General features: G+C 31.0%; 2 protein-coding genes across 3 annotated transcripts; both read right to left on the bottom strand.

The window, feature by feature from the left end:
• Nucleotides 1–5,003, bottom strand: LOC132721930 (uncharacterized). Of its 2 annotated transcripts, XM_060706314.1 has the most exons (5): nt 4,640–5,003; nt 3,193–3,405; nt 2,827–3,039; nt 2,463–2,675; nt 1–1,858 (listed from the first exon to the last, which is right to left on the bottom strand). In XM_060706314.1, exons 3-5 carry the CDS (start codon nt 2,871–2,873, stop codon nt 1,696–1,698), a joined length of 423 nt encoding a protein of 140 aa, XP_060562297.1. In that variant the 5' UTR covers nt 2,874–3,039; nt 3,193–3,405; nt 4,640–5,003; the 3' UTR covers nt 1–1,695. The 2 variants fall into 2 exon arrangements, with proteins under 2 accessions (XP_060562297.1, XP_060562296.1); XM_060706313.1 differs by having other exon boundaries at nt 3,193–5,003.
• Nucleotides 5,004–5,016: 13 nt separating this feature from the next.
• Nucleotides 5,017–7,885, bottom strand: LOC132721929 (uncharacterized). The gene is made up of 4 exons (XM_060706312.1): nt 7,471–7,885; nt 7,079–7,129; nt 6,329–6,634; nt 5,017–6,037 (listed from the first exon to the last, which is right to left on the bottom strand). Exons 1-4 carry the CDS (start codon nt 7,517–7,519, stop codon nt 5,799–5,801), a joined length of 645 nt encoding a protein of 214 aa, XP_060562295.1. The 5' UTR covers nt 7,520–7,885; the 3' UTR covers nt 5,017–5,798.
• Nucleotides 7,886–17,467: the final 9,582 nt, after the last annotated feature.

Below are 17,467 nucleotides of genomic sequence, written 5' to 3'. Positions count from 1 at the left end.
ACAATCTCTAGGAGGGATCGGTTTTTAAAATAGTTAAATCTTGTTTCACCTGCTTTTATTTCAAAGACACACATAGATAATAAAACATATATACATCTAAATATGCGCTAAATATGAAATAAAATATCATAACTTTATGTCCATTGTAACACCAGTAATCATGAGATTTAGCAGCATGATATTTACAATGTCTAAATATGTAAATGCTAAATGAAGGTAAAATATAAATTTATTCGTGCTATCAATATGCAGTTTAACATAATACAAAATTTCAATTTAAACTTAATCATGCATGTGCATCTCTTATTCTAAAGCTCAAAATTGATCAATTTGAACATGACGTAAAACATCAAAAATATTTACAAATTTCGAATTGGCCGCTTCCTTTTCTTTCTTTTGTTTTACAAAAATCGCGTACATAAAGTAGAAGTGATAAGATAATATAAGTCAGTGCCTTTTGTAGATTATATGAACGTTTCATAACTTTATCATTGAAATCTTACATTCCGGCATGGTCATCCGCTGATTGAAAACTCGCAAAACTGAAATTTTGTATCTTCTCATCGTTAAGGGATGATAGCTTGACACCAAGAACACAATGATATATAGAAGAACTGTTATAAATATTAGATATCACAATCGCATCCTTTAAAATGTTACAACTTGTACAAAGTTATCACTGCAAAAACTGTGAATTAAATAACACTGTCAAAGTAATCTACAATACAATAATGAAATACCCTAAAACAACTCAATAGTTTTGCATAAATATGCTGATTATCTTAAAAAAATATGTTCATTATATTTTTATGGAATGGCAAGATTAGTTATGTTACAATAGAAATAATACCTAACCGACCGATGCGTTCACCAAAATTAAATCTTTCTCAATTTTAGGGTTACCACATTACAATTATGGTTATAAATCTCATAACTATCGTTCGATATGTAGTGAAATTGTAAGTTTCTCTCTAAAAACTATACCTCAAGCTTATTATTCCAATGATTTTTTCTTATTTAAGCATTAGTCTGGAAGCATTATTGTTCATTATAATCTTTCAAAACCAGCTGTAAAAATTATCTATTTATATAAGATACATGATGACAACTAAAACCACTTTATATTGCAAGCTATTTACGTTGATATTTTGAATTATGATGAAACAATGGATAATACGGGTGTCAGTTTTTTGAATGAATAAAAATATCTTAGCTCTACATAAACAAAATACATACAATTTTTGTTTAAACGAAAAAAAATAGATTTCAAACTTTTGTGTAGATCTAAATGTACTTTTCTTTGTTAAAAATGATTTGTCTTTTTCTTTGTTATTGTTAAATCATAAAGCCTTAATGAAAATAAGTATACATGTTTCCTTTTTGTAAACTCTGTATTTTATTTTCTCTATATAAGGATATTATTTTTAGAAGTCCAACTTCATCATATCAATTTATTATAGATGCTTCATAGGTGTGCATGGAATCAGATTTATTTAAGGTGTTGCCGAACACTTCTAAGAAACCTCTTGGTTACACTTTTTTCAACTCATGTAGCTTTAGCTATATTGTTTCGCAAGTTCTAGCATTCATTTAAGTCTAACGTAATTCCGATGCCTAGTATAAAGAGAGCTTATGCCTACATGAAAAGACAAACTCGTGTTCCTTAATCTTAGATAACGTCGTTCTTAGTATGTATCATTTGTCTTTTTGTAGTGTTTCGTACATATGATCAGTTGCGTTAGCTTTATAAAATTCATATTCGTGATGTATGCCGTCACAAATACTATCATGCGTATTGTTATGCTCTTTTTCCAAACTGTTTGTGTCCGACTGTCGGTGACTAAGGTTTTGCGTTTTGCTATAAAGAAATAAAGATGAATTATCAACATATATGACAATAAACACCCTAAGGACTCGTGGCGAATTTTAAAGACGGTACAGTTAGTTTTGCGATATACTTTTAATATGACATACATATTCTGTACCTTATAAGAATGGCGGTGCATTAATTGTATTAATTGTACATTAATTGATTTAACCATAGGAGAAAAAGCAATATTTGAATTTACCACTTTATGATGTTGTTACAAATAAACCGTTGGAGGAATTTTAAAAATAGCTGCGAATATTTTATCAAAATAAATACAAACAGATGAAGTAAAATTATCCCATTGTTGATTCATTTGTTACTCCTTTATACTTTGTATTAATTGTCTGGCTAAAATAACAGGAGAAATCTCATGAGCACAGCCAAAGTACATTCACGCGATTCAAATGACGGAAATATACAACTTTGTACATCAAGCTTAGTAGATAGTAAATGTAATCTGTATTGTATGCAACGATTATGTTTTACTTTTTCTTTATTCAAAATAAATTATATCAATATTTACCGATGTGTTATATATGTCACTCGACATTTATAAAAAATTTTTATTGCTTTCTAATTATTGTGTCCTTACATTTCGCAATCTAGATTCTGGGTTTCTGTATATAGATGTTGGTATGTTTCACCCGATAGAGCATTGTCTTGCCTATCTAGACCTTCATAAACATTTTGGTCAGGTATTTCGTAAGTGTTAGTATCATACTCGGTTTGTTCTGTGTTAGGTTCTAAGACAGACACTGCGACCTTATTTGATTGATTGTTTCTTTTTTCTTTAACAGACCGATCCCTGAAATATACCAAACACTAGATCCATCATTACAACAATCGCTTTAAGATGTCAATTATGATAAGAAATTATATCAATATTTACCGATGTGTTATATATGACACTTGACATTTATAAAAGTTTTATTGCTTTTAAATTATTGTGTATTTACCTTTCGCAATCTGGATTCTTGGTTTCTGTATACAGATGCTGGTACATTTCACTCGATGAAACATTGTCTTGCCTATTTAGACCTTCATAAACATTTTGGTCAGGTATTTCGTAAGTGTTAGTATCACACTCACTTTGTCCTGTGTTAGGGTCTAAGTCAGACACTGCGACCTCATTTGATTGATTGTTTCTTTTTTCTTTAACAGACCGATGCCTGAAATATACCAAACACTAGATCCATCATTTACAACAATCGCTTTAAGATGTGAATTATGATAAGAAATTATATCAATATTTACCGATGTGTTATATATGACATTTGACTTTTATAAAAAAATTTATTGCTTTCGAATTATTGTGTATTTACCTTTCGCAATCTGGATTCTTGGTTTCTGTATACAGATGCTGGTACGTTTCATCCGATTGAGCATTGCCTTGCCTATCTAGACCTTCATAAACATTTTGGTCAGGTATTTCATAAGTGTTAGTATCACACTCGATTTGTCCGGTGTTAGGTTCTAAGTCAGACACTGCGACCTAATTTGATTGATTGTTTCTTTTTTCTTTAACAGACCGATGCCTGAAATATACCAAACACTAGATCCATCATTTACAACAATCGTTCTACATGTGAATTATGATAAGACAATTAAGATGACATGTTACGTTTTTATAAGCATCGTATGTACAATTGTTATTAGTACGCAATATTGAAAATATCATTTCAATCAGAAAATACTAGTACATGCACCTATACTAATAATTATATTATTAACAAGTGTGCAAATGTAATAACAAATAGTTACTTCACAATTACGATACAAACAATGTAATAGTAGGCAACAAATCATCGTCGGATACGCACGGCTGATTTATATGTAATATAACATGTAGTCATATGTGGGTAAATTGTGTCGATATACAGCATCATGTACGTAAAATATTAACCAATGAAACCGTGTTTATCAAAATTTATATTCTACGAGAGAAAAGGTAAACAACTATCAGAAACAAAATAGCAGTGTCAACGCTGTAAACCTGTTTCACGTGTCTTGCCAATATGAAAGGCAAAACTATCCCCAAACTAAATAATTCAACAAGCAGAGACAACAATAATTATTATTTTTTTAGAATTAACGTCTCACTCAACGTCGTATAAAACGAGCGTTTTCATTGTTTTTAATCGCCTCAAGAAATCGTGAGGCAACCAATGAAAAGTTGTCTTTTTGGCACACCTCTTATCGACTCGATATCGGCAAAATGATATGATAAATGTGAATGGTTCGGCCGTGGGTACCCAATGTGCAATTCTGTAAAACACTGGATTAAACCACTTATGTGGTACATGTACTGATGCTACAAGACATTCTGTACCGTATGTTCGTTATTGAACTTTGTTTTTCGCAAATCACATGATTTATATTCTGTGAGTGTATTGTAAGATTTGGAATGTTGTATTTATCTTTGATGAATATTTTTTCTTTCCATGATGCTATAGTTAGTTTGTTGTATTGATACAGGTATATTCATAATAATAATAATCTATTTTCTTTAAGGATTCTTATTTTCTCTATTTAATTGAATGACTAAAATAGCTCTTTTAGGAAATCCGAATCACAATAAAAGCAAACCAAATGCAGTGGAAATGCAAGAAATAGCTTATATAGATCTAAATTATGTGTCTGATTGATCTGACCTCAAATTGATTTTTATTTTATTTCGTTTGTCAAGCAACTCATCAACATATGTTGATATATAGATAATAAATATAACAAATACAAAACAAAAATCATATTAACAATTATAGAACAAACCTTCTGCAAATTATAACGATAAGTATTACAAAACCTGCTGAGCAGATGAAAGTTGCGATACTTGCAGTCACAATTGGTACTGAAAAACAAACACTTAATAATTACTATTATGATTTTTTTTATATACGTTTAAATAATACAGTGGTAACTTCATTGATGGTAATGAAATTGATAACTTAACTTTTCCTTTAAAAATTCAATATTATTGTATAAATACACACTTAGATACTATTTGGAGAGATGGTTTTTGGGAAAAACTTATTCTTAACAAAATATGGATCTTTCTTTAATGCTATAAAAATATGTATGAAAACGCTAAGTCATGCATTTTTGTAAATAGAGTAAAAACTGATTACTTCCCTTGTAATGTTATGAAACTTTAGAAATCGTAAATGAATACAAATATACAGGTGTCTGTTTAAATTTTTTAAAACAAACCAAGAAATTGCCAAACAAGTTACAAAGCAATGTATTTTCAATAAAAAAGTCCAAACATCTCTGCTAAACCCATTGATTTTCAAATAGATCTTTTCTTTCAACATCGCGGTAAAGGTATATGCTACACATACAAAACTTCAAACTTCATTAAAATGTACTCACAATTCATTTCAAAGTATATCATGTCAAGTAAAACAAGTACATTTATGTCACATAAAATACCTTTTTTGTTGAAATAACTTTACAATTATAAGATAATTTTGTAGGAATATAAGTATCTTAAATAGAAGAAACAGGAACGTATTTACAAATGAATACCATCGACAAGCGCAGCAACTAGACCTATAGAAAATACTAAAAAATAGGAAAAATCTTAACGTATATTACATGCTTTTATGTGTTGATTCTTTTTCATTTGTATATTAAAATATATTTGAGCTAAAAAAAATTATAAAGGCTATTTTGAAATAATCGTTGAATGACAGAAATCAAAATCAACATATTTATGTATGTCACACGCAGTTGTCAGTTAAAAATTCTTCTTAATGTCATTTGCGTAACAAAAGTTGCTATCAATCGTACATAAATATTGTAATAAATAAGTATTGCCTTGTTTTTTTATTATAAAATGTGCTAAACAATTGAATTTATAATCTTTACATTAACTGATACAAACCTTCTGCGATTTTTAAATTTGAATGATACATTGTATTTCAATTTGCTAGAGTATACCTTTACTGCCACTACTTCCGTTGTCTGCTGTATTTTCATGACCGACTTTTGTAGACTTCTGTTTTTTTGTCGACAATGTGTGGGATTTAGATATTGATGACAGAGAAGACATGGTTTGAGTCATTTGACTAGTTGAATTTGAAACTGGCATCTTTTCTGTTGTTGTTGTTGTTGTTGTTGTTGTAACAACATTTGTGCAATGAATACTGAATGTGTCATCTGGATTTTCTAAACAAAAAATAAATCTTTACCTAACTTAAAGCTTATTTTTCATGCTTAATGTTTGACCATCTCCGAATCAAAGTTAAAGAACACGCACGCACGCACACACACACACACACACGCGCACGTACGCACGCGCGCTCGCGCACGCACGCACGCACACACACGCACAACCCAACTTGAACATATAACAAGAATCATTGAATGATTACGGTTTGGAGGCTTATGTTCAATTTAAAATCAATATCTACAATGTATCAAAATGATCTGTAATTGAAATATAAATGCGGTACGTACTTGGATAGATGGCGAGACAAGCTCCCTCTTGTTCCCGAGTTGTATGAGTAATAAACTTAAGCTTAGTGTTTCCCTGGATACGTACTAAACGTGATCTAGTTATTCTGTCAAAAACATTTCCCATTATTTCAAATTTCAATTGTGACCCTTGAGTGATATTTATCATCCTCAACACCAAAATAGTGTAGTAACTAGAAGGTAAGATGTGACATTCACAAGATGTGTTTCTAAATTTAGGAGCCTGGATAGTATCAATATAAGCAGTTTTTGTATTTAGCATCCGGTCCTCTGTACATATTCTTAAAACTGTAAGGAAAATGAATATGATTATTTTGTCAAAATATGTATATGCTTAATCATATGTCAAAATTTATGGATATGAAATAAAGTTTTTAGTAATATCGAGGTAGCAAATATAAGAAAATAACAGAGATGAAGCATTTTCCAAAACTCTCAGTTTTATCAGAATGTGGTGTATGTCATAGAAGAGCGGATTTCTAGGCTAGCTGTTTAAGTTCGATTTCAAAATCGAAGTATGGCTGTCCTGTTTCACAATTTCTACGCTTTTTGAGTTTTAGGTGTCAAATTTATTAAGTACCATCTTCACTAATGAATTATCAGCATCCTGATTATCTTAAAATAAAATAATGATGTTAAAATTAATCTAAATATATCGTATCAAACGTTTTAAAAGTATACGTTTTTTCTTTCTAGATTAGACAAACTGTTCACATAATATATTTTACTTACTCTGTTTACTATCTGTCCTGCTACAGAATCCGTCTGGGAGACTATGTGATTCTGTCAAATGTAAATTTTAAACAATTTCAAGCTCTATCATTACAATTCAACTGTATTGAAACAACTGGTCTACACACTAGGCTAATACAAAATGTCAACAATATTTTTATAGGTAGCTGTCATATAAATCAACTTCACGATAGTACACTTTACTTGTTAACCTGTTCATTTGAGTTATTTAACATGATTTCATGTTATTGATTAAATGAATAATTTAATGAAAAAAGTAAACAATCTTGCTCTTGATATTTAGATAATAAGATTCAAATGATGAAACAATACAAACACATAAACAGAAGAAATTTAGATTTGTATATAAAATTAACATGCAATAAACTTACTGTACATGAAAAACAAAATGATAAACGCTAACAATTGAAGAAAATACATGTTTCAAAATGTATTAATGCTATCCTTGTCAAGCACTATCACAAGTGAAGTATTGATATAAATTGAAGCAAATGTATGTATATTGTTAATTATTCAAATAGATGTTTAAATGTTATGGCCCTGATATTATCTCTAGTACATTACATTATAAATCTTTCAATACTAAGAATATTTAAGTGTCTCATCACCATGTTGTAATTTATGAAAGTGGGTGAGGGGGCGAGAGAAATGATAAGTAAAGCGTGCGTGATGAAAGTGTTAGTTCGTGTCTGCGTAAGTACATATGTATTGTGATGAAGTGTCTTATCTGCGTTAAATATGTTGTAGGCCAGTCATAATAAAAAATATGGTAAAACTTATTCCTTCACAAATGTTTTCACGATTATATAAATAAATAAACATAATCTACATTTTGAGAAAAAAGTCCTAAAAAACTCCTTATAGAATCCTGAAAAATCGATCATTAAGTTAAGAAAAAATCAATATTTAAACGTGTCTCTTAAATAACACCATACTTTGATGTTATGCACTTCCGGTGACGTCACGTTTATTATATTTTCATTGAAAGATCTGAAGTATACGGTGGCACAAAGGTGACATGTGTGTATTTTTATTTATCTCGTGGCCACGAGATACTTTGTCGTGGCCATGAGTTACTAAGTCGTGGCCACGAGATAAATTACCAATCAGATTACACCATTATTATGAATTACCCTAATTAACTAGACATTGGCTATAGTACAAGGATGCCCCTACTTCACCAGCCTGTAAAAGTGCCATTTATACAACTTATTGACTGGCCAATAATTTTATATTTAGCCTCATTGTGACCAAATTCTAAAATAAACCAGGATATATTCCTTCTCATGTTATCGTATAAACAAGGTTAACAGGCCGTAGAACGACTTAGCTATCTAGTGGCCACGACTAAGTAACTCGTGGCCATGACATAGTATCTCGTGGCCACGACTTAGCTATATCGTGGCCACGACTTTGTAACTCGAGGCCACGACAAAGCATCTCGTGGCCACGACGTAACCATCTCGTCGGCGCGACTTAGCTATCTCGTAGCCACGACATAGTATCTCGTGGCCACAACATAGTATCTCGTGTCCACGACTAAGCTATCTCGTGGCCACGACTTAGTAACTCGTGGCCGCGACATAGTATCTCGTGGCCACGACTTAGCTATCTCGTGGCCACGACTTAGAAACTCGTGACCACGACATAGTATCTCGTGGCCACGAGATAAATAAACACACACACATGTCACCATAGAAGTAAATTCAATTCCCGCATTCCAAAAGCAAAGGTGAGTAATTTAAGTCACTTTTATATGCAGCTGTATAAATTTTAAGGGACAAATATGTTTGTATATAAAAAGAATTGACCACAAACCTCTCGATTATGCAGATGACAAAAGGTGTCATATAATTTCGCGATTTTGAACACAATTTTGAATAAAGTAATCATTAAAAGATTGTTTATCTTTTACTCACTGTCATACTTTGTTTTCTTTTGTACAGTTATCTTTAATGACACAGAAATAACCATACATTTTTACTAGGTATTTAAAAAAATGTAAATGCAAAAGTTCTGTAATTTTTCTTTTCTACGGAAGCGTATTGTGAACAAAATCACGAACATATAGGTATTGTTTTTAAAATTTTAAATCTGACTTATTTCAAAGAGTTTGCATGTTTTATGAATTGTGGAAATCATAATTAAATCAAATAATGGCATCTTAATGTAAACAAAGCGTATTTTGCAATATTAATGCATTTCTAAGCATAATATTTATATTTCAGCATGTTACATGAATATAGAAAGCGTATCAAAACAGAGTGTAATTAAGCTACTTTATTACTTAATCAAGGTACTTTATACACTACTTTTACTTCTCTAAAAAGTTTTATATCTTATGTTTTTAACTATTTTTTATTCTTTCAATCTAAACATTTTGGACTAGTCTGATAATCTAATTTTATTGCAATAGTTTTCACTTACCAAAATGGCTTTTAAAACACAAAATTTACATAAATACTAGGATGACATATTCGGAGAGGAAAATAAAATGAGATGTTAACAGACCAGATTTAAAATTGCATTTGATATGGATTTTAATCTTGAACCATTCTATTCTTTTTTAAACAAAAAAAAATCAAATTTGCTTCGACTGTTTTCTTTCCGAATGCTGTCTAAACTTGATAATATGCCCTTATGATACCAGAGCCAGTTGTATGTATATTTAATTAATGTTTTCCATGTTGTTTTCAACATTTTTAGAACAGTTGTTGCATAATTAGCTATAAGATGGATGGGCACGTGCCTTCTACACAATGGCAGATGGTATGTGAGAGAAAAAAATGGCTTTTTAGATACTTTTATATCTGATTGAAAGAATGAAAACTAAACAATTGGATGTCTTTCAGGCGGGTTAATATGTATCAACACAAATTCACATCATTATTTTATAGCATGATTATAATAAATGTACATACCAAAGGGTTTGCTGATATCAATATTATCTTAGGCGTTTCCCTATTATATCATTTTAAACTTTCCTTTTGATAATGTTTTTGGGACTTTTATACCTTATTTTCAGAGGAAGGGCTAAACATATTATGAGGTGATTGATTTCAGAAGACAATATTTAGCGAGAGATAACAGCCTGAAATCCGGCCTCATACGTTTTGTCGAACATAAATCAATCCGTTGATTGGATGTGGCACGAGTTTTCCATTTCCAAGTTGAGAAGGCTAAATGGGCTGAGCATTTCTTTAAAAACACAAACAGGTAAATCAAAGAAAAACAATCTACATTTTTAACCTGGTTAAATTTTGATTTAACGATTGAGTTTGTATGAGAATTGAGACCTCATTTGTTGTCGTTATTTATAATTATATATCTGTGGGGCTAGATTGTGTATCAGTCTGTGAGATTTTAGTATGGTAACCCTGTCAACGGTTATCTTCATAAATTCTGGACAAGTGGCCTGCAATAGATCTTTTTAGGAGTAACTCAATAATCGGTTACCATCATAAATATTCTAGGAATCAGTCTGTTTGATTTTAGTAACACTTGTCGTCATAAATAGAGATGGCTTATGTTTGTAATTTAACACTAGGGTAACCTCCAAATATGGAGAGATAGAGTATTTACTGTAAATACTGACTGGTAGAAAATTTTCTAAGAGAATTCAAGAGTGACAGTCAGATACTAATGTTTTGAAAGTTAACATATTTGTTTTGGGAAATAAAATATTCAGTGACTGGTCAAACATATGTAAGAAAGAAAAACACTGACTGTAAATTTAAGGCTGCATTAAATAAAATGTAAAACTATTTTGTCGTCGGCCTACCTAAAAAACCAAGCATTCAACAGTTTTATTAACCTTTAAACAGTTTTGATGTAAATCTCATCAAATATTGTTCATAAATTATTATTTTAAACGAAAAACCCCGCTGTAACACTAAAGTTTTTAACATACAATCAGCTCATGTATGCGCTATGTCACAATGTTATATTTGCTATCTGAAACAGGGATGTTCTTGTGCAAACACACCTCAACCGTATTAGCTTCATGGTGCATAAGGCCTGGCGTTCAGAAAAAAGTAGTCATTGCATGAAAAAGATTAAATGTGTATGAAAACATCCATCACAATGCGGAAATATTCCGTTAAATTAGGACTGCTACTTGAAGCCATGTGCAGTTTTTTTTTTGCTTATAAAACTCATTTTGTCTGGACACCAAAATGAGATCTGGAGTCAATATGAAACCCAATTTATTGATGAAATGTCGCTTTTTCTGTTTTTATGAAATTAATTTAATGCAGCTTTGAGTATTAATTTTAGATTAAAATGTTTTAAACATTATCAACAAATAAACGATGAAGGGAAATCAAGAATAGTTATTTGAGTTTTGTATTATGTGTGGAATATAAATTCTATAGTATGGAAGCTTAGGTGCCATTTTGTTTATTGTTCCTACCTATATGGCACATAATAATATTTAACAGTCAGCGTTTCTTTTGGGTGATAGGCAATTTAAGCACTTAAATCGTTATGATTAACAGTATTACATGATATATGTTTTCTAAAACGAAAAATGTATTCATTGCTGAGGCTAAAAGTGTCTCATTAATGTATGAATTATTTGTAGACAATTCAGTATAGAAATATAATTCTAAAAACAAAATCCAAGCATGCTTTATACTATAGTGGCTACATTTTCAATTTGACATTAAATTGTCTCATTTTAAAAGCATAATTCAAAGTTTGGCTTTTAATTATCATATTATGTTGTAACAATTTTTACAGATGCGGAACAATATATCTCTGTGAGAAGGGAAGGTTAAAGAGATCAGTAGCACTGGGTACAAAAGTTACAGAAGATATAATTTCAGCGTTGTACATGGGCTTGGCAATATGTACATGTGTAGTAGTGTTGTTGACAATATGGATAGTCGGGCCTCGGTCACAAAATGAAATAACATTGTGTTTTTTCAGTGTCTAAATGTTAATTTTATTTTAAAATGTCTTTCTTTAATAAATTTTATACAAAAATGCAGTTTAACATTGGTAAAATATTAACCCATTGCGAAGGATTGGTTTCCAGAACCGAAATGCAAATACAATGTAAAAAAAATAATTATTATTTGTGTAAAATGCATTTAAATTCTGAATTATAATATCAATTTAGAAAGATTCATACAATGACATTTCTTTGTAGAGCTAAATTACAATAATATTTAATTTAATGTAATCTGACTTAAAGTAAAAAAAGGAGACTTTATTAGTGGGTGGGGTAATGTTTTAAACCAGTCTGAATGGTAATGTATAAATTATGCAGTGTTGCGACTATTTGAATGTTATAAACTTTGTTAAAGTGTTTTAGATTAAATTAAGCATGTTTGTGTTTTATTGTGTTACTTTGTCCAGGACAATATGCGTAAAGTAACTTCACAGATTTTCCAATTAAAAGCTAACATGATTTCAATATATGACATTTTTAGCATTTTATACTTCGATTTTTTAGGACTTTTTTCCTGTAGTAGATAACAAATATATAAATATCTTTTCTGAAGGAATTTGTTTGAGGTTGGGTCTTATTTTTGGCTAAAATGGCTAGCCTAGTGAGTGGGTATACGAATGAGTACGTGAGTTGAGTGAATGAATGAGTACGTAATGTGAGTGAGTTAATGAGTTAGAGAAATAGTCTATTTGTAAGGTGAGTCTGTAAATGTAAGTGATTCAGGTTTGTGTGTATGTAAGTGAGTAAAGTGAGTAGAATATGAGTAAGTGACATAAGTGGCTTTTAAACTGCCAGTTAATCAATAAGTTGCGTTAGTGCGTATGCGAGAGAGTGGGTGATTGAATGGGTGGGTGGGTTAGTAATTGAAAATGAAGGGAAGTGAATGTCAATGAGTCTGCGAACATTTGTAAGCGTGAGTGATGAGTCAGTGCGTGAGTGAGGGGTGAGTGACTAATAGTTGAGGAAACGAATGAGTTAGCTAGTCAGTAAGTATGCAAGTAAAGTAATAAAAATATTATTGGCAACAAGCTTACCATCAATTTTGTTTTTGTGAGAGGCTAACTAATGATTAAATGACAGAGAGACAATAAAATAGTAACTAGTAAGCGGATCAAAATTCAAGTACATGAACATAATCAACTGACGATTACATTTGCGATAATTAACTTCCTGCATCATCTAAACATATCTAAATATATGAAGCTTATTTTATAATATGCAGAGTCTTATTGAGCTTTAAGAACGCAATGCTTTAAAAACACAGAAGTTATTGAAAATGTTATAATGAAAAACAAACGAAATTTATTTGTCCTACACTCAAAAATCTTAGCATGTTATCAACTGCTTTGATTTTTAAAAACAGGTAACGAAGACATGGATTTTCCTGACTGAAAAATATTTCAAAATCGATTTTATGTGTTAGATTTATGAGTGTTAACAGTGGAAATTATCATCCCTCAGTAAATAGAAATTTTACTGTAGCTCAGTTCATAAGTACTTTTTGAGCAATTGTTAAATGTGTGATTAAAACAAATAACAAAAAGCTTTAAATTTTATAAACCAGTCTTGTTCTAAGAATACACTTATTTAGTCTTTGAATAATTTTCCGTAAAAATGTTTTTGAAAATATATCTTAGAAATTGTCATTTTTCCCTGATATAAAGACATTGACTTTATAAAGATGTGCTGGGGTTGTCCAAGGAAATCGTGGACTTTTTCCATCTTTAAGGATATACACAATATTTCAATGCCAAATTTAAGGTTCTTTAAATACATATAGTAGTGAAAAACAGAATTCCTAAAGAAAGCCCAACACGACAAAATTGTAAAATGTTGCAGGCTCGGTTTGATTGAGCCTGTTCATGGACGGTACTGGAAAGTGCCAGTGACCGTCCACGCCCGCGAGCAAAATTTCAAAATTACAGAGGAAAAAGTGAACGATAAAGATAAAATGGACATGTATGTCGTTTATGTCACATGTATTTGTGCATTTTTACTTACGATATTTGCTTAACAAGTAAGATTTCAGGTTTACATATTCTTATAAAAAATTAATACTTTTGTTTTTATATATAGTAATATATACTAAATATAGTGTTTCTAAACTATGTCCGGCCCATAACTCTACCAGGCATCAAGGGCTTTGAAATAAGGGCTTTAAGAAAGGTTAATGCTACACTTGAATTTCAAGGATAAGCAGTAAGAAATTCTTGTCCGTCCAATCACTCTATCATGCATCAAGAGATTCTGACCAAAAAAAAACTTGACACAAATGTATAGCATGAAAGTGTGTCGTGCGCAAGAATTATTATCCCTACCTTCGAAGCCAATGCCGCTCGCTAGGGCCGTATCAGGCCAAAAAATTTGACATACATTATGATATTTGAAACACATGGCACAAATATTAAACAAGATCGGAAGTATGCCATGCGCAAGACTTAGGGCCCTTGCACAAATGTCATTCATAGGTGGTCAAAAGCCAACAGCTAGAAATTTTATCTGTCTATAATTTTATAATGCTTCACAACATTTTGAAACAAACTGACACAGATATTAAACATTATTAAATAGGGAACCATGTACCTTTGGCTAAGAAGTGGAGGGTCATAAGTAGAAAATCTTGACAGGTCAATTACACTGGCATTCGTATAAAGACTTGGCACACATATTTAGCAAGAAGAGACAATGTATCATGCGTAAGAAGTAGACCCCTAGCTCCATGGTCAAGGTCACACTTCAAGGTCAAATGTCTGCAATTAGATGATCGTGTCTGTCCTATTACTCTGTAATACATAAAGGGATTTTAAAATTACTGGGTACAAATGTTAAGCAAAATGAGTCTGTGTGTAATGCGTGCAAGACCTAGATCACTAGCTCTAAGGTCAATGTCAAGGTTAAAGGTCAAAAGTCATCAGTTTTATGACATTGTCCGGCCCATCAATCATGCAACGAGGGAATTTGAAATAACTTGGCAGAATTGTTGTCTGGTTAGATAATGTTCCATGCGCAGGACGAAGACCCCTTGGTTCAATGTCAAGGTTACATTTAAAGGTCAAAGCTGAACAGTTAGAAAATCTCGTCCGACCAAATTCTTTTTATGCATCAATGAATTTAGAAATAACGCAATACAAATGTGAAGATTGAGGCAGCTGCAATGCCAAAGATCTAGACTCTAACCACCAAGGTCAAAGACATATTTACATGTAAGAACATATGGCATTCGGTCCTTTGTACATATTCTCAAAACTGTAAGGAAAATGTGTATGGTTGTTTGATCAAGTTATATCCTTTATTATTAATGTTCAAGCTATGGATTATTACAGATATATTAATGATACTACTTAAACAAAGATAAACAAGAGGGTCATGATGGCTCTTATATCGCTCACCTGAATATTAATACTCTTCATGACAAGGAACAAGTTATATTGTATACTATAAACGACTGCAGATATCAAATCTTAATCTTAAACTGATATCAACAAAGTTCATATTTTTATCTGAAAAAGTGCACATGTAAAAAAACATCTCTTGTTGATATTGCTAAAGGACAACAACAGTTGCATAAGAAGTCACTGGTTGCTATACATAATAAATTATTTCCATGGAAGTCAGTGCCTGCTATGAAATTCAATGATAGTCTTTGCTATGGACAGTTAATGTTGCAGTTCGCTTTGAAAAGTATATGAAAAGTATATGGCTGTTATTAAGTCACCAGTTGCTAAGAAAACTAAGCTTTAGCTCTTGTATATTAAGTTAAATTTTCTTTTTAGTATATACAAATAAGGAAAATCTATACTACGCGGGGAGGGGACAATTATTTATCAAAGGGCTATATTAAACATTTTTTGTAGAGGTCAACCACGCAGTATTTCATACCAAACATCTAAGCTAAAGCCTCTATAATAAAATAAAAGATGCTTTTTACTATACACATAATATTATAAGAAATATCAAGGACCTTTTTTCAGGTGGGGTCATTTTTTACCTAAAGGCTTTAATTTAAACAAACTAAGTAGATGTCTACTAGATAATAATTCATGACAAAAAACTAAGCAGTTTAAGAGACTGAATAACTTTTAAAATTCATCATATATACATATTTGGAAAATCTATGATCCCCAAGGGTTTGGCCAGTTTTAACCCCAGAACTATAGTTTTAACATTTTTGTAAAGGTCAACCTAACAATGTTTTGTACCACATTTCTAAGCTTAAGCCTTTATAGTACCCCCAGAGGAAGATTTCATGTTGATCGAGATTTTCATGCTATATACATGTATATTGTAGTTATATTAAATTGTAATTTATATAAATAATTGTTGATATATTAAGTCATCGTATTTTCGGTATTCAGGATTGAATACTCTGTAATGCATATATGTATATAATTCTGTGTAAAATGAGTGACACTGAGCAAAAGCAATTATTTATCCAAGGTTCAACTTTCAATAACTTAAGTAGATGATCCACAAGGCAATTCCACATGTCAAATATCTAAACTCAGGCGCATTTTCCTATATATGTCTATGTGAACTAAGTGACCCCTGAGATGAAGCCAATTTTTATCCCCGGGCTATAATTTGTTCAAACTTTAAAGAGAACCACTAGAAAATGTTTCTTATCAAATATGTAAGCTGAAGTCTGTACAGTGTACAAAAGGAAAATGTGATATAATTAAAAAAACAATGTACCCCTGGGGCAAACCCAATTTGGAACCCATGGTTTATATTTGAACAAACTTGGTTAACACCCATTGGAAAATGTTTCATTTTAAATATCTAAGCTCTAGCTCTGCGTTTTAAGAAGATTGTTTTTGTTTTTACTATAATCATACATATCAGAAAAATCAATGACCCCATGGTACGTGACCAGTTTTTACACCAGGGCTTTTGTTTAAACAAAATTGAAAGACATCTTATGCAAGATGTTTCATGCTAAATTTTTGTAAGCTCTAGCTCATTTTGTTTTTTTTGGTGAAAGATTTTTTACTATATATACTCATATAAGAAAAATCAAAGACCCCTTGGGTGGGGCCAATTTGTACCCCAGTGTTTTTATTGATCAAATCACATAGACATTTCATAAAAATATAAACAACCCCTATACCTGATATTAGTCTATATATTAAGATCATAAATGATATGAGGAAAAAAAACAGACCTATATATAAAATAAATGTTAATTTCCATATAAAATTATTATTAAATAAACTTACCGTACAGAAATAACAAAATGATGAAAGCTAACAATTGAAGAAAATACATGTTTCAAAATGCATTTATGATATCATTGTTAACCACTTTCACAAATGAAACCCACCCAGTGTGTGTGTATACAAATTTAGACTTAACTACAGATGTAAAAATGGTTTTGATACTCTAGATATATGTTTTTCCTGGCTTACTGAATTATT

Source organism: Ruditapes philippinarum, unplaced genomic scaffold (assembly GCF_026571515.1).
Source record: "Ruditapes philippinarum isolate M1 unplaced genomic scaffold, ASM2657151v2 ctg907_1_1_1_1, whole genome shotgun sequence".
In the NCBI taxonomy this organism is placed as follows: domain Eukaryota; kingdom Metazoa; phylum Mollusca; class Bivalvia; order Venerida; family Veneridae; genus Ruditapes; species Ruditapes philippinarum.
Note: the sequence above shows the minus strand (reverse complement) of the source record. Positions and strands in the feature narration are given on the sequence as shown.

Coding starts and splice junctions, on each gene's coding strand:
- LOC132721930 (XM_060706313.1), bottom strand. CDS start 2,873: ATGTACCAGCATCTGTATACAGAAACCAAGAATCCAGATTGCGAAAG. Junction 2,676..2,826: donor AAGAATCCAGATTGCGAAAG/GTAAATACACAA, acceptor GGTATATTTCAG/GGATCGGTCTGTTAAAGAAA. Junction 1,859..2,462: donor CAGAATCTAGATTGCGAAAT/GTAAGGACACAA, acceptor ATTTCTTTATAG/CAAAACGCAAAACCTTAGTC.
- LOC132721929 (XM_060706312.1), bottom strand. CDS start 7,519: ATGTATTTTCTTCAATTGTTAGCGTTTATCATTTTGTTTTTCATGTAC. Junction 6,635..7,078: donor CAGGACAGATAGTAAACAGA/GTAAGTAAAATA, acceptor TTTTCCTTACAG/TTTTAAGAATATGTACAGAG. Junction 6,038..6,328: donor TTGTCTCGCCATCTATCCAA/GTACGTACCGCA, acceptor TTTTTTGTTTAG/AAAATCCAGATGACACATTC.